Below are 23,813 nucleotides of genomic sequence, written 5' to 3' on the forward strand. Positions count from 1 at the left end.
GAACATATGAAATTTTAGGAAATGTGAAGATGAAAAATGAACCCGAAAATCACAAAATAAAAACAGCTTTTTCGTAGACAATACAAATACTGAAGTGAATTCCTTTCGTTTTTGGTATAGAGTGAGTACTTGTTTGACAATCTATAAACTCTGGATCTTCCTCTCAGTCCTTTTCTTAAATCCACAAGTGTGTCGAATTTCGGAAAGCGTGCGGCCCTTGCAAACAATGAAAAAAGTCTTTTGATATCAATAATTATACATGAAGTAAATATTGACCTGGAGCTGCAAGTAAAAAATAATGCAATTGCTGATATCATCAACTTAACATAACCTATTTGATTTGAATTAGTAATGTCACGTATATACCTAAGAGGAAAATGATAAATTACGTTTAGCTATTCAAAGAAGTTTGAATAGTTATATCTACGAGTGTTGTCCGTAAAGTTCGTGGACAGGCTTACATTTAAATGAAAGTTGTGTCATTGATATTTATTGTGACATGACCCGGTGAGTTTTCTTTTGAAGTCAAGCATACTGTAACTGCGATACAGAACACTTTTTGTGGGCGTTTCTTATGCAAATGAGCAGAAACTGTACTGTATCTGCAAAATATCAACGATACAGTACGGTTTATATTTAGCGATGACGGAAAGCTGTATCCATGTACAGACATACCAATCGTTCAATTCGCCATAGAACTGTTAGTATTTACTCAAAAATTGAGGTGAATTAAGAATAAAATTTTACAACGTAAAGGTATTATTGTCGGATTCAAAAATTTTAGAAAGGAGGGAGTAGGGCAGTTAACAAATTATTACTTTGCCCCCCCCCCCCCCCCCCCCCCCCCCCCCAAAAAAAAAACGGAAAATCGTATTCCGTGGGGTTATATTTATAATCAACCAACACCTATGTGCGTCATTTCGTTACTTGTTGACGAATTAAAAAGCGTATGTATACAAGATTAGGAAAAAAAATTATTTACGAAAGCGAAAAAGAAAAAAAAACTCAAAGGAGGTGGGATGGGGGGCACCAGTGAGTGCTGTATTCCCCTTTTTATAGTTACTCTACATTTTAATGAAAACATAATGGTAAAATACCCCCCCCCTTTTCCTTTCATCTGCTTATTTCAATTTGTATATGACGACCGGTGGAGGACATTGTCGGACATTTCTCTCAGAATCTACGATCTCCCGAAGCATTTTTGTTTCAAAAATATTCCCACATGATTCTTATATATCAAAATGTTTTGCATTAAATCGTAGCTTAAACTGAAAAAAAAATGTCAGCAAAAAGTGCATAGAGAAAAAAAAAACCTGCGCAATCAAATCTAAATAAAATTTTTGGAGAACAAATTAATTTATGCATCCCTTAAATAATTATTTTAAAATGATAGATACCTGCACGTCCATCTCACTCGGCATTTCAGTTGCGAATGCTTAATTAAAATGGGATACTAAATCAACTTTCTGCAAAATCATCTGATTGGTTGGGAGGTATGTACCCAAATACGCATGTAAATTAGTGAGGTCCTTGGAAAGGTCATGTCACAAGTCATTTAGAATACTCGTTTCTTACTGTATCAGAGATACAGGGCGGGGCCCGGCTCGAGCTATCGCTCTCGCCTCAAGCCCCGCCCTGTATCTCTGATACAGTAGGAAACTCGTACTCTAAATAATACTTATTGTAATGTGTTTTGTGGGTTCGACCACGGATGAAGTATTGATAAAAGAATTTTCCTTACGTTACTTGACGTATTTATAGCTGATTGGATTAAATATAAAAACAAACACAATCAATAACTAAAAAGTCTGCTATTGAAAGTAATAGCTTGTGTAACCCCGAAATGGACAAGACTTTCATTTTTTGTATCACTAAAACAATACCCATTAGCTAAGCTTGGACAACCATCAATTCATATCAGTCCTTTCAGTACTTTGATTTAAAAATCAAAGTTAAATAATTTTCACGTTTCCCCTGTTGGTATTGACAATTTGAAATTTTTAAATCCAATGAGCACAATTAAAAATACTAATCATTACATAAATAAAATTTCATAAAGAATGTTCAAGGAACCAGAGAGAAAACTGGCGGACAAAATTCGTCGTTTTTTGCAGGTTTCCATGGCAACGGTAGCATTTTGAAACTGAATGACCACACAACACAACTACAACCAGTGATCCTCCTTTGAGGAAAGTTTCAGGGAGATTGTTTCAGCCATCTACGAGAAACAGCGCGTAGAACAAAAACATGCGTACAATTGCAATATGTCGCCCGTGCATATGCTTGCACAATAATCATGGATTAATTTCGCTATATATTGCAAAGATTAAAATGGTTAGCCGAAAAGGTTCCAAATGACGTACTAAAGTGCACTTATTCTTTGAACGATTGTTACGTTATGAGGTTAACAAAAGTTATAACATTAAACTTGCAAAATTTGAATATTCAAAGTTTCGAAATGGCTGAGAAACCGAGTTTTGAATTTACTAAGATAGGATCGGCATTCAGTTCCAAAAAGGGATGTTTTCGGAAAATTAAGGTGGAGCAGAGAGCAGTGATAAAATTCATAGTAGAGATCGGAAAATCACCTACAGTGACCCATAAATACTGTATAAACAGTCTTTAAAACAAAGTAAAGGAAACCCTTCTTTAATATTTAATGTTTTTCCACCCTCACAATTTTAATGGTTCAAAGTAAAAAAAAAACTGCATTTATTTTCATTTGATATTTACCAATAATCGCAAAAAAAAAATAGTTATAGGTCGCCATATTATTAATGACGGGAGACATAAATAAACAGAGGTCTAAGTTAACATAAAAAATCTTTAAAATGCATGATTTTGATGCTAAGAGTTCCAAGATACTTCTTACTTATAAGATAATTTTGAACTGTGAATACCAGGGAAACTATTTTACATTAAAAGTACAATAAAGAAAATATCTTAGAAAGAGTAATTATCCTTGTCACAATTTTTTACAGATTGAATAATTGATTAAATGATGACAAAATACATTTTTAAAGTTTTATAACTTAACAATATTTTTTCATTACAACTATTGAAAAGCATTCATTTAAAAGACTTTTTTTCTATATCCTGTCTTAATCAATTTCTATTGATAATAGTTGTTGCAAAAACCTTATGACATCACAGGAGGATGGTAATACCTTAAGTGGTTGATAAAATTTTTGACGCAAGGAAACAGTTTCCAAGATGATGTGCGACGGAAGACATCATTCCGAGAATGCAGTGCCATAAAAATGAGCGTGACAGAGCGTGACTCTGTAAACAAAATCAAACAGAAGTTTGATGATTTGCAGGATCTGAGAGAGGAAGTTTTAAATTTTACGTATGAAATCTGAGCAGTATGATTGTGCACTTTTTTTATGAGTGGTTAAATCGACATAAAAAAATATTGACTGTAACGTTACCTACCTTAAGAAAAAAACACGAATTAAGCTTTTGATGTCGGAGAACGTCAAAAATTGTCGTTTTAGTGCTCCGGGTATTAGCTATAGTGTGTGTCCTTTTCGTATATGATAAAAATATAATATTTGTGCTTTGTTTTTGTTCAAAACTTGCATATTAATAAAATGAGACATGAAATTAATGAAAATAATAGTTTCATATATTTCATTTATGCTAGTCAGTAATTATCAATGTTGTCCACGAACTTTACGGACAACCATCGTATATTACGTATATATGTACGAGGGTTGTCCGTAAAGGTCGTGGACAACATTGATAATTATTGACAAACATTGATAAGATAGATGAAACTATTATATTCATTAAACTAACGTTTCATTTATGCATATGCAAATTTTAAACAAAATCAAAGCACAAATGGTTATATTTTATTAGATACAAAAGAGACACACACTCATACCCGGGGCACTAAAAGGAAAATATCCTTGACGTTACCCGACGTCAATTTTAAGCTTAATACATGTAACTTTTTATGAACACAGTCACCGTTTAACTCAATACATTTCTTATCTCGCTTTAAGCAGATATCAAAAATATGCATAAACTATTCAGATTTCATATGTAAAATAACATTTTACATCTCCTGTACCCGATCCTGCAAATAGTCAAATCTGTGTCCGCGCGAAAACGACTTTTTTTCATCAAATAAGGCAAAGTCGCGTTACGAAATTAATTTTTACAGCACTGCAATCTCGGAATGATGGTCTTCCTTCACGCATGTCATCCTGTAAACTTTTCCTTCCGGCCGAAAATTTTATATTCCACTATAAATACTAAAGAAAAACTTCCTTAACTATATTTTCTCGATTGTTTACAGCATTTTGGGGTCTCTGTTGATGTTTTCTTGACGTCTACGCAGAATTTTGTCATTGTTCACTGCTCTGCCTTTTCCGAAAACGACCCTTTTACGAACAATGCTGATCCTGTCTTAATAAATTCTAACCTCGATTTCTCGGCCATTTCTAAACTCTGAACGTTCAAATTTTGCAGGTTTGAAGATATAACGTTTGTCAACCCTATAATGTAAAAACAATCCGAATTTCAGCAAATTTTACGAAAAGCAAATGAAATTCATAAAGTGAAAAAAATATTTTTGATTAAAATTTTGCGGTGCTCCGCGTCACCATCCCATGTTTAATAATAAAGCCATTATTGTAATAATATATTTGAAATTAAATATAATTTTACATTATTTTACTAATTTACATTACGTTAAGGAACATAAATAAGTTAATAATAAATATCAATGACGCCATTTTTGTTAAAATTTGCACTTGTCCACTAACTTTACGGACAATCCTCGTGTTTTGCCTGTTTACAAGTTGATATTTACAACATTTTGAAAACCATAACACAAACAAGAGGTCAAAAAATTTAGAATTGTTTTATTTTATAGTCAAATTCGTTGAACGTCGTGGAAGTGCTACGTTATAAGCGAACATCAAACATCACGTGCACGTTACATTACATACAGTCCAAAGTTCGTACTACTGTAACAGTTATGAAGTATGATAAAATTATAACATTACATGTATATGTATGATACATAACGTATTTCTTATTCCATGCATATAAATTATAAAAACTTTATAATTAGATTTGCTCTTTTTTCTCTGTTTTTTCTTTAAAAGCGCCGGTTTTTGGTCTATTCGTCTCTTACAGAGACTGAATATTTAGGAAGACCATTATTCTTCGGGAATGAAGACACGGAAGGGGGCGCACTCTTCTCCGATGGCATCACGGAGAAAATACTTGGATACAGACCTTTGCCCTCTGGTTCTAAGTCTTGGTCTGTTTCTATCTGCAAAAAAAGAATTTGTGGAAATAATATTGTTCTCACCACTAATTATAGATTAGACAATATAACTTAAATTAGTCTGGCAACTAAAACTACCTTTTGTTTACTTCTGTGCCTTTTATACAGATACAAAACAGTAAGAAAACAGACCAATATTCCTCCAAGTACAGCAACCCACCATGGAACTGCGAAGAACAGATTTCACATATTTATCAAAAGATAGTAATTCATATAAAACTTTGTTGCACGTACATTGCCACTTATATGCTAATGCTTGTACATACAATTATATCAAACTGGCAATATAAGCGTAACAAAGCGCTTGAAATATAAAAGAGGAAGGACTAGCAATCAACTTCATTGACTTTTCAAAATCAGCTTTTGTCTTGTGAAAGAAAATTTACTTTTTAAACATAGTGGACGTGGCATTAACAAAAATAACCTTGAGTCGACTTTTGAACCTTCGGACTGGAGGTGGTAGAATTAATCTTGTTTTTATTGCAATCTGCATTCAATGTTCCACAATTCATCGACATTCTGCGGTTTTCAGCTAGGACCATTTAAAAGATTAATGAGAAAAATAATGAAAATTTGAGTTTAAAATTCATATTTTTGTGCTTTAATAGCTAAATTATCAACTTACATTTAAATGCGATCCAAAACACTCCATACCCTTTGAAGTGAACATAAAAATGGTTTGTCAAATTAGCGACCTCCTCAAGCCTGTAAAAATTGGTGTATTTTCCAGGAAATGTATATACATTTGCACAAGATGACTTGTCATAAATAGAGAGTAAATCAGAAACTCCAAGTTGGACATCTATAACAATTAGTCTAACGTAAACACTGTCCGCAATCACTTCACACCATACGTCCTCAAAATGCCTGTTTGGGGAGTGGTAATTAAATGACTGAAGATAAACGACGGCAAAATTACTGGCATTATATCTTCTCTGGCGTAGATTTACTATATTCATTTCTGAAACAAGATTATATAATAGGTTTTTGTTAGCTTTAAGAAAATGTTTCATGCAGAATTTTAAACTATATAATTTCATAAAGTAAAATTGATCTGTCCAATGATCTAACAATCATTAAAATGTTAATCTTCAAAAATCTAAAGTGAATAGCCACCTCTGACTACAAAGTTTTAAACGAGAGACTGTAATTTATACATGTTATATAGAACGGAAACCAATTAGAAGGTGTTCATGTATAAACTCACGCAAAAATCACGAATTTATCACGCAAACCAATCGATTGATCACATCATTAAATCGAAAAATAAGACAGTTATTCCTTAAATAAATAATTTAGCATACACTGACGATTCAGTAGGTATGTGTTCCAACAAGCACTGCATGAATGAACAAATTTCAATACTTACAGTAATGTCTAACGCATGTTACATTTATACTTTATAAAAAGTTTTACATGTTTGCATTATGAGAGTTACTTACGCTTGATGCAGTAATACTGAATTTCTGCGAAGTCGACTTCATTTGCAAGGTTAGCTGACGAGCAGTCTTGTGATGTGGACATCCGCTTTATATTATGAGCGCAAAATTTTAATTGTCCCGTGCACTTTTTCTGCAAGTCGAAAGTCGTCCCTGGATACTTTGTGTTAGGATATGTGACTATACAGTCTCCAATATCATTACTCACACAGCACGACCTCTGACCACTGCAGCCGCTACTTGCTTTCTTTGTTATTGTCGTAATAGAGGAAATTGCTATGACATCTTTTTCAAGCTTGAGGTTACTACAGTTCGGGTAAATAATAGGTTCTGAAGATAAGTAACATATTGTTCTGTTATACAGAGCTTCTGGGAGAGACAAATCAGCCAAAACTGAAAAACAATGCAGAAAATGCAAGTTTACTTTACCTACAACATAAAAAATAATATGCCTATTTGAATAAAAATTCCTCTTAAATAAAGATATTACATGTATCTGAAATTGTACCATTTGGCTTAATATTATATATAGTCTATTTATATTCCCTATATAATCTATAAAAACGCAAACAGTTTAGAACACTAGAAACGATCTCGTTGCGAGCAACGAGGTCTTCCGTCCGATTCTGAAATAAAAAACGAAAAATCCAGCCAAAAAAGTTATAAAAAATACGCACACACGGGGGATCGAACCCGGGTCGACCGCGTGAAAATCAAACGCGCTTTTTGTTATTCCGAACGCGCCATCCATTACGCTATCGAGGCCACTGCTCTAAATGCACTTGTATATACTTGTATATACAGAAAATGTCATAGCATTATGAAAGGCGGGCCACTATTCATAATTTTGCGCCAATCGCCACGAGTAAATTTTCGCGCCTTTCCTTTGGAATGTCTTATTAAATAGATGTGCTAGCTTCAATGAAATGACAAAAGACCGTTCTTATCTCCTAAATTTCGAGGTGTAGAAAGTATATTTAACACATCACATATCATGTAAAGGCAAGTAACACTAAAGCTTTGAAACGGCTATGAATGGTTCACTTTCTTAAATTTCCTGTTTATCACGAAAATGGACTATTCCGAATACCTACACTTTCATAAAAAATTTTGAAATGTTTCACCGAAAAAATGACTCGCCCTACGACGGTCAAGGAACAAGATACCATCTATATTCAATAACTTGGAATGAGAAAAAAATATTTATATAAAGTCAATTAAATGATCTTTTAAAAATAGTTATCTTATCTTTTAAAAAAAATTCTTTTTGTTGTCTTTTCTTCAGTTTAATATGACACAAGTGTGCACGGGAAAACAGTGGTCACATCTTATACTTACTATATATATTGTTTCTTGAAAAACCATTGCTTATAACCATGATTAAAGATCTGTTTTTCCTTGGTGTAAAACAAAACAAAAAACCAGCCAAAACCAATTAAAGAAGGCGTTTAAGAAGACCATGGATTAAAACTTTAGTTTGACAAGAATTGCAACGTAACTACGACGTGACAATCCAAGTACTCATTCACATTTCATTGATCCTTATGTTACTTTCGTTCAACCAAACGCTTGGCTGCCTCCGTAAACCCTATTCGCTAAATGGCGGAGTCTACGGAGACATCCGCCATTTTGGACCCGCTTCAGATATTCAAATTTTAATATCTCGAGTTTGGATTTATCAATTTAAAACCAAATTATATATTTAGCCTATTTAAAAGGGTGTCTATTAACCTTCCTAAAATAATTCAAAAAATATTGAAAAACAAAAAAGTAACAAAATTCGACTTTTTTAATTCTCATCTGGTAACGACCGGAAATAGAAAGACGAACAAAAGATCGCGTCCTGGATAGTACTTATCACGATCTATAATCCCTGAAAGTTTCACAGTGATATCTTTTGCCGTTCTTGAGATTAACCATGGACAAAATGTCATTTTAAAATCAGAAAATTGTCCGTAACTTGGCACCAGATAGGAATTTCCAAAAAATCTCTCAGATAAAATAACTTCAGATAATAACACATTTTTCCTGCAAATTTCATGAAAATTTGTCCAGTAGTCTTTGAGAAATCGCGTGCACAAAATTAGATGTACGGAGAAATGATAATAAGAAGAAACAGTAGAATCACTATAAGGTCTTCCGTGAAGACGGAAGACCTTAACTACTTATTCACCGTATTTGGGCCGTATTCACCGGAGAGTCGGTGCGCCTGCAGCGGCATTATGACGTCACAATCAACTAGCAAAACTCGAAAAGGAAAACACGGAGGTTACATTTTTTTTATGGCAGAAGTTTGTAAATGAAAATGGTGTCGTTATGTAGCATTCAGTGCCTTATTTATTCAAAATTGGACCATGTAATAAAAAATGGACTCTTTTGATGTTGAATATGATTTCACCAGAAAAAATATCAATATTGACACGTGTCAAAGCCGAGATCAATATCAATATTTCTCTGGCGAATAACAAACCATATTGAACATCAACAGAGTCCATAATTGTATAATATTTGACGAATTGAAGATTGATTTTACTGTACTTTGACAAAAAGGGGCATGTATTTCTTATTCTTTTGTCCCCCGCTGAAAGTTGGGTTCTTAATTTCGGTCTGTCTGTCCGACCGTCTAGCTGTCTGACTGTAACACTTTTGTTTCCACCAGAGAGAAAGACAATGAGAGAGATAGCTGCAGCTCTGTGGCGTTATGGTTTATATATGTTTATCTTTGACCATAACGCTACAGATCCCGTAATGCAAAAAAAAAAAAATGCAATTTATGGCGCAATATTTTTTGCACACTTTTGGGGAGAATTTCTCCACTTTCCAGCATCGGTCAATTCACTGTCTTTCATTCCCTAATTCTGGGCATATTATTTAACTATAAATCTGTATATTTTATCAATCTCCAAACCCTTTCCAATCGTCTCTACAAGTGACTCGCTTTATTAGAATTATTTGTCAAGCGAGTTTATTGCCCGTAGAGAGACAACTATAAATGGCTGGTAGGTGAATAAACTACACATATTGGCTACAAAATGTGTCTAAATTTAGGTAGTAAAAGGTACTTGATTGACCAGTGCTAGAAAGTAGAGAAATTCTTCCAAAAAGTGCGCAAAAATATTGCGCCGGAAATTGCACCTTTTGCAGGATCTGCAGCTAAGAGAGACAGACAGACAGACAGATAGACAGACAAACAGATGGTGTTTGTATATAAACCGTAGAATGAAGTCTTACCTACTGAAAAAGAGAGAAAATAAACCAAAGCCTCCATGTTTTAAGGAAGTATATTAAGCAGTTTCTTCATTTTAAAACTCTTAATTTAATCTGAGAACGGAATATTAAGCTGATAATGGACCATTTATCAACCATTCTTTTTTACTTACAGAAGAATTTGATAACGATTTGAAATGAAGTGAAGTCCTAGATAAGACTTATTTTGTTATTAGACCCATTAGTGTAGTTCAATCAAGTCGTTGATTGTTTAAAATACACCTATGTTAAGCAGACGCTTTTATACCTTTCTTTGTATTTCATTTGTATTAATTCTGTTATTTTTTTTAAAAATCTATCAGTAATTCATCTACATGTACATGCATAATGGAAATTCAAATTCATGCTTTTGTTATGTTTCTTTTCTTCTTAGCTCAAAAGGAAATATCAAATCAACGTAGGAATGTAAAGAATATTGTAAATTGATAAAACGTCGTCGATATACGTATATATATATATATATAATATATATATATATATATATAGGTTATATATATATATATATATATATATATATATATATATATATATATATATATATATATATATATATATATATATATATATATATATATATATATACATATTTATTATCAATCCTGCTTATATATATATATATATATATATATATATATATATATATATATATATATATATATATATATATATATATATATATATATATATATATATATATATACTGTATATATATAGTCAATAGTTCACCGAGAACCCATCTGTAAAAAAGACCTGGGGACCAGCGCAAAGAATTCTGCTCAGTAAAATCAATGCATTTTCTTTGATCCCAAAATATGTATCTAAATATTTTATCAAAAATATTGTGCAAATAATTCTTCAAAAAGGGTCTTCATACGAATTTGGACCGCTCCTGACTACTCAATAGTTTGTCCTATACTTCCAAATATATGAAGGAAAAAAGATGTCAAATTTAAAACGATTTATATTTCCATACTCAACATTTAATTCATTTATTCAATTTTAATGTTATGTTTGTAACATTTAAGGAATGTCAAATTTGCTTTAAGTGATAAATCATTCACGATAAAAGTTGGTAATCGACAAGTTCTAAACAAAACTGTTATGTTGTGAATCTATACAGCATGGAGATTATTTATATCATATTTATTCCTTGATCTTTTATAGATTGTATATACATTTTTTTAAAAATCATTTACAAGGTTAAAACCTAGACTGAACTCTACGTCAAGTATTTTTTCAATTTTGAAAAAAAATCAGACACTTTTGGAATACTGGATTGTTTTGATGTAGCCTTGCTACTCGTCACTGATACTTTTTATTCTTTCCTACTTCATTTCATGTAATTGAATTTCAATGAATTAGAAATTATCCTTGTTCGATAGATTGTCATCAGGTACATCAGTTTCTTCTCTGCGTTTTGACTTCTTCTTCTTCTTCTTCTTCTTCTTTTTACTCTTTTTCTCCGGTATGCTTTCCGTCTCTTGTACACCACTTTCCTCTATTTTCGGAAGGGCATTATTTCGTTTGTCTGGAATAAATATATCAATGGTGGTCTGACAGGGAGGAATCAAATGTTTCTCATCTGGTGTGACGAAGAAGGCGTCCTCGGGGGATGTACCTTTCTCTGTGTTTACGTCGCTTACCTGTAATAACAAAATAAATAATCTGTAAATAACAAACATAGTAAATGAATAGTAGTTTGTTGAAATTTGTCAAATAAAACAGTCAATATTAAAGTATCTTTAACATCATCAATATCTGAAAAACAAGTGAGGATTTCAATCCAAAGCGTTTAAATAGAAGTCTATAGCATGTATCATCTGCATGATGTATTTGAGGAAAAATCAGACAATGGCACAGTGTGTATTCATTACTCGCTCAATGTTTGCATATTAAATACCAAGTTTAATTTATGTCATAATATAATAGCCATAATTCAGAATAGCATCTACCAAATTTATGCCATTGGTTTTACAAAGAAAACAATATGCTTTGAAATAAAGGCTTCTCAGTGTTCTTTTAAACAATTGTTTTTACATATACAGGGTGTTTCACAATATATGTCACACATCTAAATGGTCATAATCTGAATATCGAGACAGATACCAAAAATACCAAAACACTATAGTTAAGCATACTGATCTAAAATTATTATATTGCATAGTATCGGGAAAATTATAATAAACCATGAAGTAGCTGATGATATAATCAGTGATGTCATAATTTCAGCTTTCTCAAAATTGCGTAAAATTTGCAGCAAAAATTTTTTGTAAACTTTTATTATAAGAACCGTTTAAGATTTCTTAAATATTTTACAGGGGGTGATGATAAAAAATACCTAGACCAGCAATTACTGTCTATTTTTCTTATATTAATAATAATTAGAGGTTTAAATTAAATTATAATGTAAAGATAAAAAACAGCTAAAACCTGCCTCCTCTTCACCCCACCCCCAAAAAATCAAAAAGAGATAAAAACAATATCAGAGTGAAGTCAATCAATGAGAAAACCTCATGAAAGTCAGATCTGAGTTTAGGAGATGTGTTGTAACAATGCCAGTAAGTGTATTAGGAGTATTTGAAATCTTAAGTTTGAGTAAAGTGTGTCTGCATACAAGATTTCAACGTTTAAAGTCAAATGACATAAAAGAGCCAGGGTTAAAGTTTGCAAGATTGAACAAAAGAGCAAAGAAGTACACCAATTAACACATACCGGTAGTTCTGAAACGACACATTTATTAAAATGCAACTTTAAATAAAAATGGATTTGCAATTTGGAGGTTCCAAAAGGCCAGATATAAAACAAGAAAAGTCTCAATAATCTTCGAAAACTTACAAAACAGTGATCAGAAATTTATAAGCATTAGTCTCTTAAGTTATTCAGGACAATGTTGGGAAAACACTTGGAGAATAACATTTTAGGATTTGTTGCCATAGTAACTAGAAGAGAATTTTGAATAGCATCTACCAAAAAATAATTTTGAATATATGCTCATTAAAATGATATATAAAATGTATATGTAGCTTTTGTTGTCATTTATCAAATCTGTCTTTAGATGTGTGACATATATTGTGAAACACCCTGTATGTATCAATTTGTTTATTGATACATTTTGAAAAAAAGTTCTTATCAGTACACAATATCTGCTTTTTTTAAACAGTCATGAAATTCTTGTTAGGTATGTAGAAATAAAACATATTCATCTTACTTTTCTTTGACGTTTCTTATATTTGTACACAATGCCTCCTATCATAATAAGAGCCGGGAATCCGATAATTAAAGCAATCCACCACAAATCTGAAATAAATACAAACCAGGGTTTTAGATAATGACCTTGGTTAAATAATGTCGCGTGTATGCTTAAAATATACATTTCGAGTATGTGTACAATTCTGCAGTTCTACAGCACTGTAAAATCCCCTTCTGCTTGGAATTCGAAGAATATGACTTTGTGAGACAAAGCTTGTATACAACCAGGGGAAAAATGAGTAACAATACTCGGTCTAATCACTTTTCTTTTTCTGCGAAATGAATATCATGAATATGTAAATCTACAGATAAAGAAGTAGATTGAATCCATATAAAAAGAGCCCCTTTAATTTTCATCATTGTAATAAAGTTTTTACCCCTTTTTTGATTTGTGTTATGGTTATCACAAAGCAAGTTGAAAGATTAGAGTCTAAATTATCATTAATGCATGACATGTATTTTCATTGCAGACTTTTTGAGTTGATTAGTTTATTTTACAATTTTGTCCCACTACGACATACTATGGAGTTATTTTATTTGTGTGGTGCAGGGCTCATGGGCATATGGAATTTAACTTGTCCATTGAGACGAATTTTCTGGGCTGAAAATTCGTGTGTAAGGACCTCCACTTGAACAATGATGAGTTTAAAGTATACAGCTCTAACGAAAAAGATAAAGCTTTAAGTAGAACAGTATTTAGATTTTTTTCTTTTCTAACAAAGTGGTAAAGTCCTCTAAACATTATTTAACCATTTCTCTAATTGCATTTCGCCGCCTGCATGGCGCAGTGGTTAGATCATCTGCACTAAAATTACAGAGTAAGGAGTTAATCATAATGTTGGGGGTTCGAGTCCCTCTGTGGGACGTGGGGAGCGGTCCTTCGGATGAAACCGAATATCCCGAGGTCCCGATCACAGTTGGTGTTTGTATGAACGAGATCCATTCTTTACTCCTTAATGGTCCTGATTGTCGAGTATAGGACAAAATGTCCAGCACTGTACTAGTAAATGGTGGCGTCTTAACATGAGTGAAAAATTCTAGAGAGGGACCTTAAACAACAAACAAACAAAATACTTACTATATTTCTTACATAAAAGGTTTCGAATTTTTTCATCATAATATATCTTCAAGTTGTATAAAGTTTGAATTAAAATGGAGACGTTATATTGTGAACATCTGATAAAGAAAAAAACATAAAGAGGGCATCAGACACTCTTTAGGAAGAGACTGAAATGTCTATTAGAAGACATGTGATATTTTTATCACTCTGCTTTTTAACGTCAAAACAGTTCATATAACTATGAACCATATGATATATATCGTACAGTCCTATAGGAAGCCATTTCAGTTAAATTGAGGAGGGTATCACAATTTAGCAGAAATTCATAACAAGCAATATTATTTACTAAAGGTCAACTTTCCCCTCGGGGGCAGAACCTAAATACGCTTTTTTCCAATTGTATTGCATTAAAAGGTAATACAACCAAATTGTTTTCTGAAATGAAGTATATTGGAAAGTTATTACCTCTTCCCGTGTCCCAAGTTCCTATGAACTAGTGTTAAGAGTTTTTACAGCTATAATATATAAACATTGCATGTAGTTGAGTGTAACATTGAAAATTTTCACCCCAAGAAAACTTTTGTCAACCGAGGCGCAGCCGAGGTTGACAATGGTTTTCTTGGGGTATTTTATACTGAATGTTTTAAACAAATATATATAACAGTGAAACGTGCGCGCATAAATTCTGCACAGTCGCTATTTTTAGGAATATCACCCGTCGTCAAGCAATGTTGACTGTTGCTACGCTGAAGAGCGTGGCTTCATTATTCAGCGGGTAATAGTGTTTTTTAATGAATGTTTCTCCACCAATCAGATTCAACTAATTTACATGAAAGTATAATATTGTTAAATACAGATCAGAAATAAAGTTGTCGTCTGTAAACTGACTGATTGAGAATTGAAGATGAAGAATCGCAAAGTAAGGGACTGATCCCTACGTCGCAGGTTCGAATCCCACAGTGAGACGCTTGGTCCTTCAGATGAGACCGTATAAATCGAGGTCCCGGGACTCAGTAGTTGCAGGCACGAAAAAGATCCCCCACTGTTCTATCACCGTACGTGCTGAGTATATGACAGAATTTTCTGTTCATTATCCTTATCTTTTTAATTACGATAGAAAATCAATAGGAAAAAATATGTAAAAAGTGCCGAGACTGTGCAAAGAACTACGACTACGTCCTGGTGTATAAAACCTGTGTGATAGAAGTGCAGAATCGTAAATGTGAAACAATTGTAAGACGACGAATTATGTGCCTGATATTACGTATACTTACCTAAATTGGATTTTCATAAAATTTGTGATTACATTGCTTGTTTATAAGATACATGAACTGTCATCAGTTAGTGAAGTCTATTTTAAAATTCTTACCTTTTGCAGTGTTATTTGTTGGTGGGGTTTCTGTGCAAGAGGTCTGGCTGCTAGAATTGCCAGCTTTTGCAGTGTTATTATTAGTTGTTGAAGTGCCGTTTTCGGTAGTTGTTGTAGTGCTATCTCTGGGAGGGCCTGATCTAGGATTCTTGTACGTTGTAGTGCTGTCTTTAGAAAGGGCAGGTCTATTATTCTTGTAGGTTGTATTTGTGCTTCCCGGAGAGGAGCTCGGGCTAGCATTCTTGTTGGTTGTTCTAGTGCTGTCCGTAGAAGAGCTGAGGCTCTGATTCGTGTTGGTCGTTCTAATGCTACCAGAGGAAATACTCTGACTATGATTCCTGTAGGTTGTTCTAGTGCTAAACGAGGAATAGCCCAGGCTATGATTTTTGTAATTTTTTGTGCCGTGTGTGGAATAAACCAGACTGTGGTATTTTTTGGTAAATGTAGTGCCTTCTTTAGAAAAGCTCGTTTTGGGATACTTGTAAACGGTTGTAGTACTCTCTGTTGAAGATCTCGGGTTATGATCTTTGTTTGCTGTTGTAGTACTCTCTGTTGAAGATCTCGGGTTGTGATCTTTGTTAGCTGTTGTAGTACTCTCTGTGGAAGATCTCGGGTTGTGATCTTTGTTAGCTGTTGTAGTACTCTCTGTGGAAGATCTCGGGTTGTGATCCTTGTTAGCTGTTGTAGTACTCTCTGTGGAATACCCCGGACTTTGGTACTTGTAGTTTGCAATAGTGCTGTTTGTGGTAGAATCGATTGTCGAGTTATGATCCTTATCAGTTGTTGAAACGGTATTTTTGTTTGGATTCGTAGTTTGTAACTTGCCAGAAGTTATGCCACCTTTTCCTGAACACGCTTTTTTATTCTCGTTGCTGAATGTGTTTAAGAGGAGTTTAGTTGTGCAGTTCTCATTAATGGTTACTCCACATGTGATTGATATATTCTGATTCGCTGAAAAGAGATATAATCCAGTAAAAGGGTTTATTTCATTACCTACTTTAATTGACATTTATTAATTAGGATAAGTGAATCTAAATCACAGCTATATCTATTAATGAATTAGAATATATAAAATATTGTTTATTTCAAACGGCCTACCAGACCTTTGTGCGTTACCGCGGCGGTTTTGGATTTAATACTTTCTTCTTTTTAGGAATAAATCAAAACTGTTTTAGGCAATAGTTTTCCTATGTTAGTTGAAAAATCTAATATAAAAATGTTATATGATATGCTGAATTTGATAGATTTCTTTTTTATTCTTTGAAATTCTAGAATCAATTCTAACTTTGACAATGAACTGTTTAATAAGTGATTAACATATTTTTACTGCAAGATAAAATGTAGCTCTATCCTCTTTATATTACAATTCCACTCTAACTGCATAGCTGTACGAAAAAAGTAAAGCATACAGGCTTTTATAAATTGTAAGGACAAACTATTAATAAATGATTTTTAATAAACACAAGTCATTTAATCTGAAAGTTCATAATATTTTTTTACAACTAAAAGGAAGAAAATTAAGCAATTATCTTTACTGTATCATTTATAATAACTCCCTATAAGTTTATATCTTACACACAAATCCAATCCAGAATCGAGCTGAGGAAAAACTTCCAGTTCTGTAGGAAAGGAAAACCGTATTTGTCAGGTTAAAAATGTTAACTATTTGATATTTGTTGTTGTTTTCGTATGTTATCTTGTATTCTGATTCCTTGCAGCCCTTGGCCTCTTTAAAAACAATGCTGGCATTTTCCGCTAACTTAATGTCAATAGCTACCACTTGTATAGGAATTGCTGCATCACTGACTTCAATTTGACACCACTCCTCGTCGTTAGAGTAGGTGGTGTCACACGGATACCCAGCCGACTGCAGATAAACACTTTGTCTTCCTTTCAAACTTTTATTACTTGATTGCAAAACTGCAATTTTGCTTTCTAAAAAGATATAATATAGTCCTTTTCATTAACTTTATTAATTTATGAATTCCTGACTAAATATGAATTCCCCAAAATATCATCAATATAATATAATCTAAGAGCACAATCGACTCCCTTGTCTTCTAACTTTTTATACAACATGTACAAAGAAATAATTTTATCAAATAATGATTAGTAAATTCAATTCTTTCTGAATGTATTGTGGTGATGCATGTTCATTGTCATCTTGAGCTGGCATTTTGATAAGGCAGAACTCTATATACCACTCCGGTTTCACAGGTAGGGGACTGATAATTAAAGCTGATGCCGATATTTTAAAGGTAAATAAAACTTCTGCTATTTACTACCTGGATCGGACATAACTTGAGGGACTTTTATTCTTAAAAATGTCGGTTAAAAAAAATTCTCAAGCGAATACTTGTCATTGAATCAAGTATGATTGCTAAAATAAAATGTATTGAAATAAACACGACACCTACTTTTAATGCAGAAGTAATCCACTATCATGTAGTTGTTTTCTAGGGGATATACGGTATTGTTACATCCGACACGCATCCATGGTGTTCGGACTGGTGACGGACATTTCTGATATCCATTACACACACTTTGAATTTCGTAAGTTAGTGAATCATTTGTGTTATGGTACGTCGCGTTACAGTCTCTCTCCTGATCCACCGTACAGCATCTCTCGTGATATTCAGAGTTAATTCCTGAGGACATAACATCAGAACAGTTCTTGGTTAATGGCTTGGCGGCTGCTATCACTGAAGACACTGCTATTGAACTATCATCACTTGTACAGTTAAATTGGAAGTCAACATATTCGTCCGCAACTCCATAGCAAGAGCTCTCATAGAATTTTGGTTCTGGTAAAATATGTGAAGAATATTCTCCAACAGCAGTACTTTCTCCTATTTAAATAAATGATTTACAATTAACTTGATTCATACAAGTAAATTTTATTAAGAGTGCATTCAAATTAAACGTGTTTCTTGAATAATAATAAAAAAGTGGTATAAACAAAAAGCAATATATTTCATTTTTTTAATGCGCAATGAAATGTTAACCAATATTGCAAAACACTTCCTTTAAGTATTATAATCAGTGTCTCTGATTTCTAAAACTATAGTTACAAGTACTATACTGTATTGTACTGTACAGCTTTTTTTTCAAATTGATTGAGAAACTTGCCGGCGTACTTATTATGAGGACATTGTAATTTGATTATGTTAACATGCAACATGTTTGTCAACTTCCTTCAAATCAACATGCAACTTATATTTCAACATGCAAGATGTTATAAAATACTGTTGAAAGTCAAAAACATACATTGCACGTTGACCTAATTAATTTACATGTTGGCATAATTAATTTAATTGTAATGTAAAAAGAATTATCCTTAAGTTTGCATGAATAAGTTGCATGTCTGCATAACTGTCTTGCATGTCGATAAAAATAAGTCACATGTCTACATAATTACATATCATGTTATATGATTCAGTTGCACGACAAAATAATTCTGTTGCTTCTTGGTTTTAAGGCATACTGGTTTAATAGCGATAGTTAGTAAGTTATTAACATTGAAATAAGATTCTTTAACGAGATTAGTAACTTGCATGTAGCATAACAATTTTGCATGTTAACATTAATAAGTTGTATGTCTATATTATCCTATTATAATGTAGTGTTAACAAATTGAAGGTATAATTGTGCCACCATAGTTTTGTTGTATATTGTATTACTCATATTTCTAACACTTTCCACAAACCCGTTTTGAATAAGAATAATGATTAAATTTTATCTGCCAGGAAGTGTACCTTTTCAAACTTGATAAATTGGAACTTAAAGACAATGCATGTACAATTTATAACAAATATAAGTTTTCTTTGAGAAAACAAATACACAATTCTATTATATATGAAGAAAGACTCGGACCTTTTATCTGACATATAATAAGTAACAATAGCTAACTGACTACATTTTGGGCAAAGTAGCTTTACCAAATTATAAAAATAATTAAAACAGCTTAAAACATGATATATAAAATACTTTTAATATTTTTTTTAATAACTCATCAAAAACAGTATAAAAAGACCATCAAATTCTGTCGATAACTACTAGTATTTACATTGAATATACAAATTTGAACCCCGGTTTGTCGCATAAGGTTTATATTTGAGTTCCATGCATACAGTCCACAACGCTCACACGAGTAACTTTGCCCTGCTGTTCAGAGTCCCCCCTTGTGGCCTCAACCTACACCAGGGAGCCATGACTTGAATAATTCATATTCTACACTACCCCAACACGCTTCAAAATAAGTTTCGGCTCTCTCGGTCCAATTGTTCTTGAGAATATTTTACGACCCAACCTTATTTTTGCAGTATCTTGATTATCCCGAATGTAAGGTGGTTTGTCCTGTATTTACATGTAAGAATCCCCTTTACTCAGAGATGAATTGTACCAATTTTGGTGATACCTCACCCATTTTTTCCTGAGAAGATGTTGAAAACGTAAACAGTTTACAGACAGACAGATGGACACTAGCTTATAATAGACTATGGGTGAATAGAGAAAAAACTCACTTGAGTTTTGAGCGCAAAAGTAGAAATTTTAAAGACATTAAAAATATATAAGACAGTCATTAATTTCTTTGAAATCTGAAAGTCCGCACTATTTCCATTTAGTGTGTGCGTTATGGCAACGCACTTTGAGAAAAAAAACGCATTTTGAATTTTTTAAAAGTGCATTAAAACTGATACAAAACCAACGCACTTAGAATTTGTTCATAGTACGTTAAATATGGGACAAAATCTAATGCATTGATCTACCATCATCGAGAAAAAGACAAGTAGAAGACTCCTCGGGCAACCTCTTTATCTTTCCTGCCAACATGTATGTATTTACGAAATTAGAGTATATAAATAAAGTAGATGAAGAAATTGAGGTATATTTTCCTGAAGAAAAAAAAAGCATTGGGTTATATTAATGAAGAGTGGATGAGGCACCATATCACTGATCTAAGCAACAGTCCCCAAAGTAACTGTATTTTGGCCAAAGTAGCTTAGAATACTAAATAGAATACACAATAATAGTATAAAATGTATTGATAATTATTTTTCCTCTTTACACTTACCAAATAACTTTTTCAAAGAGCTATCATGTTGTGCGGAAATAAACAATTTTATTTAGGCCTCTCAAATAACGATAAAAAGATCCTCCTATTATATATACAGGAAAATTATTTTTATTGTGCGTACAAACTTGGACCCCATTTTGTCGCATTTCTCGTACATGTATCCTTCAGGTCATATTTGAAAAAAAGTACAAAAAAACTTAATAGGTAAAAAAGGTAGTCCTTGGTGAATTGAATTTTAATATTTAGTTCTTTTAAAATTGAAAGTCCATGTTCATTGTCATCATACTTACAAAAGGCATTGGAGCCCGGGGATGGTAAAGGAGTCGGTTAAGCCCCCTACCCCACTTTTTTGCAAAAGATATACATAATATACGCATTTGCAAGAATATTGACCAAACCGTGCATATTTTTCAGAAGTGCATTAATATGGTCGTACTATATAAAAATGCGTTTACTTTCTTCTAAATTTAAGGAACTTTTAAAAAATTCGAAATGCGTAATTTTTTTAAATTGCTTTATATCAGTTAGATAATAACGTACTTTGAAAATAAATTCTTTTTCTCAAAATGCGTGAACTTGGTCCCACATATAATGCGATTTGAAGATTTTTTTCAAAGTGCGTTTTTTAGCTAGTGACTTGATTTAATGCACATGTGGATGATACACGACTTTTGGGGACTTTTTTTTACTTTAAAAATAGTAGTTTTTTATTTAAGGTAGACATTGTAATTATGACAATATGTTGTTTCGAATATTTTGTTGCAAAAGTGCAAAACATAAAAACACATCAAACGTATACAATAGAGAATGCACAATATAAAGCCAATGGCATCTTACATGTACTAAGTCATCTCAAACAGTAAAGGATTCCGTAATTTTGCAAGATCATAATTAAATCTGATAAAGTTGTTAAATTTTTACATACCTGCAAACCAGTAAATAATTACAAGTAATCCCAACATTGTCAACGTACTTTTCTCATGGTGGTTTAAAAAAATAAGTGGAGTTAAAACCCTTAAACATATGAGTTTCTGATAAGTACCTTATCTTTCAATGTATTGAATATTTAATCAGCACAGATATTGATTATTTTTTACTGTTTTTACTGGTTATCAAAAATTCTAACTTTGTTCGACAGGGTGTTAATTGATTCTTAGTATGCTTGTGCATATACTGCTCAGGCGGATTAAGAAAACGATACATTCCACTTATGTCAAGCTATATGTACATGGATATCCGAGCAAGTTACAGCATTAGATAATTATGATCTTAAACATATCTCAATGGCTAAGCCTAGCCTTCAATACTTAAATATAGGTGCAATGAAAGCACAGCTCAATTGTTTTGTTATTTATATATAGTATTATATGATTCTAACTGCTATATATTGAAACTTAATATTCCGTACTAAGTGAAATAAAAAAAATTAAGAATATTGCATTTCTAAGTAAATATTTACAACTGTGCTCACTTACATAACTCTAAAAAAATGTTGATTGTTTTTCCCATGCTTACGACTAAATGCTAATAAAGCCAAGTGCCTAATATAGATGTCGATCTCCCTCGGCCGTGCCCGGGTAGTCCAGTGGTAGAACTCTCGCTTCTGACCGCTGCAATCCGAGTTCAATAGATCTGATCGACATTAGTTGTTTGTGAGAGGTAGTCGCTTGGACAAGTGGGTTTTCTACGAGGTTTCTCCCACAGCATGACGTTCACAGAAATAGTATTCACAATCCAGTAAATGGAATTGGACAGCAGACAAAGTCTAAAATTGCCCTCTCCCTGTGTCCACAGAAATGTCCCCTCGTGCAACATCCGTGCAAAGGACCTCATTTGAGACAAACTTTCGAGCTTAAATGAGGAATACTTAGTATAATAAACGTGCATTGACACATTTACGTATATTGTAGACATGTATAGAGAAAAAATACATACTCTTTTCCCATATTGCATCTTATATAAGCCGGAGACACCAATACATTTATCAGTCAGAGGGCCGAAGGCTCTAGGACTGACATTGATCGAGGGCTGATACACGATGTGATGTAGAAAAGGATATGTTTTATTTTGTTTATTACATACTCAGTATACAATTATAAAATACAGAGCACATCAACTTGAGAAATAAATAATCATGGACGGATTTCTAACATGTACATAGCTTACTGTTTTTGTTGATTTATGCTTCTTTTGAGCATTAGTTGGTGATAGAAACTTAATATTACACCTGTAACATGGCCTCAGACGCCGAAAAAGGGAAAAAGAAGAGTAAGAAGAGGAAAAAGTTGTCTAACTCTGTGAATTCCGATGTAAGTGACAATGAGGGTAGCTTGGCGCCATTGGTCAGTGATGTCATAAACGAGGTAAACAAAGTACTTTATGGTGAATCTTTCCAAATACCTATACCTACCTCTGATCAAATACCTATACCTACATCTACACGGACATCTGAATTGCCATCCCCACTGAGTGCTAATCCACAGAAACATATAGTAACCTTTGTTGATGTACAAGCTAGACTTGTTGTCCTACAGAAAGAGACAGAATCGACAAATCAAAAGCTGGACTTCATCACTAGAAAATTGTGTAAACTGGATAAGATCGAGTCCAAAATGGGGGAGCTTGAAAAATCTGTCAGAAGTCTGAAGTACCGGGTGGAAGATGTTGAAGAGAAGAATGGAGACATTGAGAAATCTGTCAAATTCTTATCCGACAAATTCGACAAATATGAGAGTGACAATTCACATCTTACTACATTGTCGAGTCAGATTCAGACAAAACTAAGGGACCATGAAAAACATTTACTTGATATGCAGAAATATGTGAAAGATCTTAAACATTCCCAGGATGTTGCATCTGCTGGAGCCAATAAAACACAAACAGAGTTAAACAGACATGCCAACATGATACAAAACATGGCCCAGAACCTAGATCAAGTGAGAAGGGTCAACAAGCAGACAGATGAGCATATTACTGACCTACAATACCGCTCAATGAAGATGAACCTGATATTCGACAATTTGGGGTACGAAAGTAAAGAAGAAGAC

At 33.0% G+C, this 23,813-nt stretch overlaps 3 protein-coding genes across 3 annotated transcripts; all 3 read right to left on the reverse strand.

Moving 5' to 3' along the window:
• Positions 1-4,857: 4,857 nt before the first annotated feature.
• LOC134281908 (uncharacterized) lies at positions 4,858-7,124 on the reverse strand. Its single transcript, XM_062764333.1, has 5 exons — positions 6,748-7,124; positions 5,931-6,266; positions 5,730-5,837; positions 5,384-5,472; positions 4,858-5,290 (listed from the first exon to the last, which is right to left on the reverse strand). The coding sequence occupies exons 1-5, from the start codon at positions 6,827-6,829 to the stop codon at positions 5,135-5,137; spliced, it is 771 nt and encodes a 256-aa protein (XP_062620317.1). The 5' UTR covers positions 6,830-7,124; the 3' UTR covers positions 4,858-5,134.
• Positions 7,125-11,000: 3,876 nt separating this feature from the next.
• On the reverse strand, positions 11,001-13,304 carry LOC134281909 (uncharacterized). The gene is made up of 2 exons (XM_062764334.1): positions 13,220-13,304; positions 11,001-11,654 (listed from the first exon to the last, which is right to left on the reverse strand). The coding sequence occupies exons 1-2, from the start codon at positions 13,262-13,264 to the stop codon at positions 11,370-11,372; spliced, it is 330 nt and encodes a 109-aa protein (XP_062620318.1). The 5' UTR covers positions 13,265-13,304; the 3' UTR covers positions 11,001-11,369.
• Positions 13,305-15,657: 2,353 nt separating this feature from the next.
• Positions 15,658-21,848, reverse strand: LOC134281919 (mucin-5AC-like). The gene is made up of 4 exons (XM_062764345.1): positions 21,692-21,848; positions 18,107-18,538; positions 17,265-17,624; positions 15,658-16,640 (listed from the first exon to the last, which is right to left on the reverse strand). Exons 1-4 carry the CDS (start codon positions 21,726-21,728, stop codon positions 15,658-15,660), a joined length of 1,812 nt encoding a protein of 603 aa, XP_062620329.1. The 5' UTR covers positions 21,729-21,848.
• Between the last annotated feature and the right edge of the window lie 1,965 nt (positions 21,849-23,813).

This window comes from Saccostrea cucullata, unplaced genomic scaffold, assembly GCF_032062105.1.
Source record: "Saccostrea cucullata isolate Sc308-1 unplaced genomic scaffold, CSIRO_AGI_Scuc_v1 ctg616, whole genome shotgun sequence".
Lineage (NCBI taxonomy): Eukaryota > Metazoa > Mollusca > Bivalvia > Ostreida > Ostreidae > Saccostrea > Saccostrea cuccullata.

Excerpts from the sequence above, each read along its gene's own strand:
- LOC134281919 (XM_062764345.1), bottom strand. The coding sequence starts at position 21,728 with ATGTTGGGATTACTTGTAATTATTTACTGGTTTGCAG. Across the intron at positions 18,539-21,691 it reads AATTATTTACTGGTTTGCAG|GAGAAAGTACTGCTGTTGGA; the intron begins GTATGTAAAAAT and ends TTATTTAAATAG. Across the intron at positions 17,625-18,106 it reads GGATTACTTCTGCATTAAAA|AAAGCAAAATTGCAGTTTTG; the intron begins GTAGGTGTCGTG and ends ATATCTTTTTAG.
- LOC134281909 (XM_062764334.1), bottom strand. The coding sequence starts at position 13,264 with ATGATAGGAGGCATTGTGTACAAATATAAGAAACGTCAAAGAAAA. Across the intron at positions 11,655-13,219 it reads ATAAGAAACGTCAAAGAAAA|GTAAGCGACGTAAACACAGA; the intron begins GTAAGATGAATA and ends TTGTTATTACAG.
- LOC134281908 (XM_062764333.1), bottom strand. The coding sequence starts at position 6,829 with ATGTCCACATCACAAGACTGCTCGTCAGCTAACCTTGCAAATGAAGTC. Across the intron at positions 6,267-6,747 it reads TCAGTATTACTGCATCAAGC|AAATGAATATAGTAAATCTA; the intron begins GTAAGTAACTCT and ends ATCTTGTTTCAG. Across the intron at positions 5,473-5,729 it reads GGTTCAAAAGTCGACTCAAG|TTCCATGGTGGGTTGCTGTA; the intron begins GTTATTTTTGTT and ends TGTTCTTCGCAG.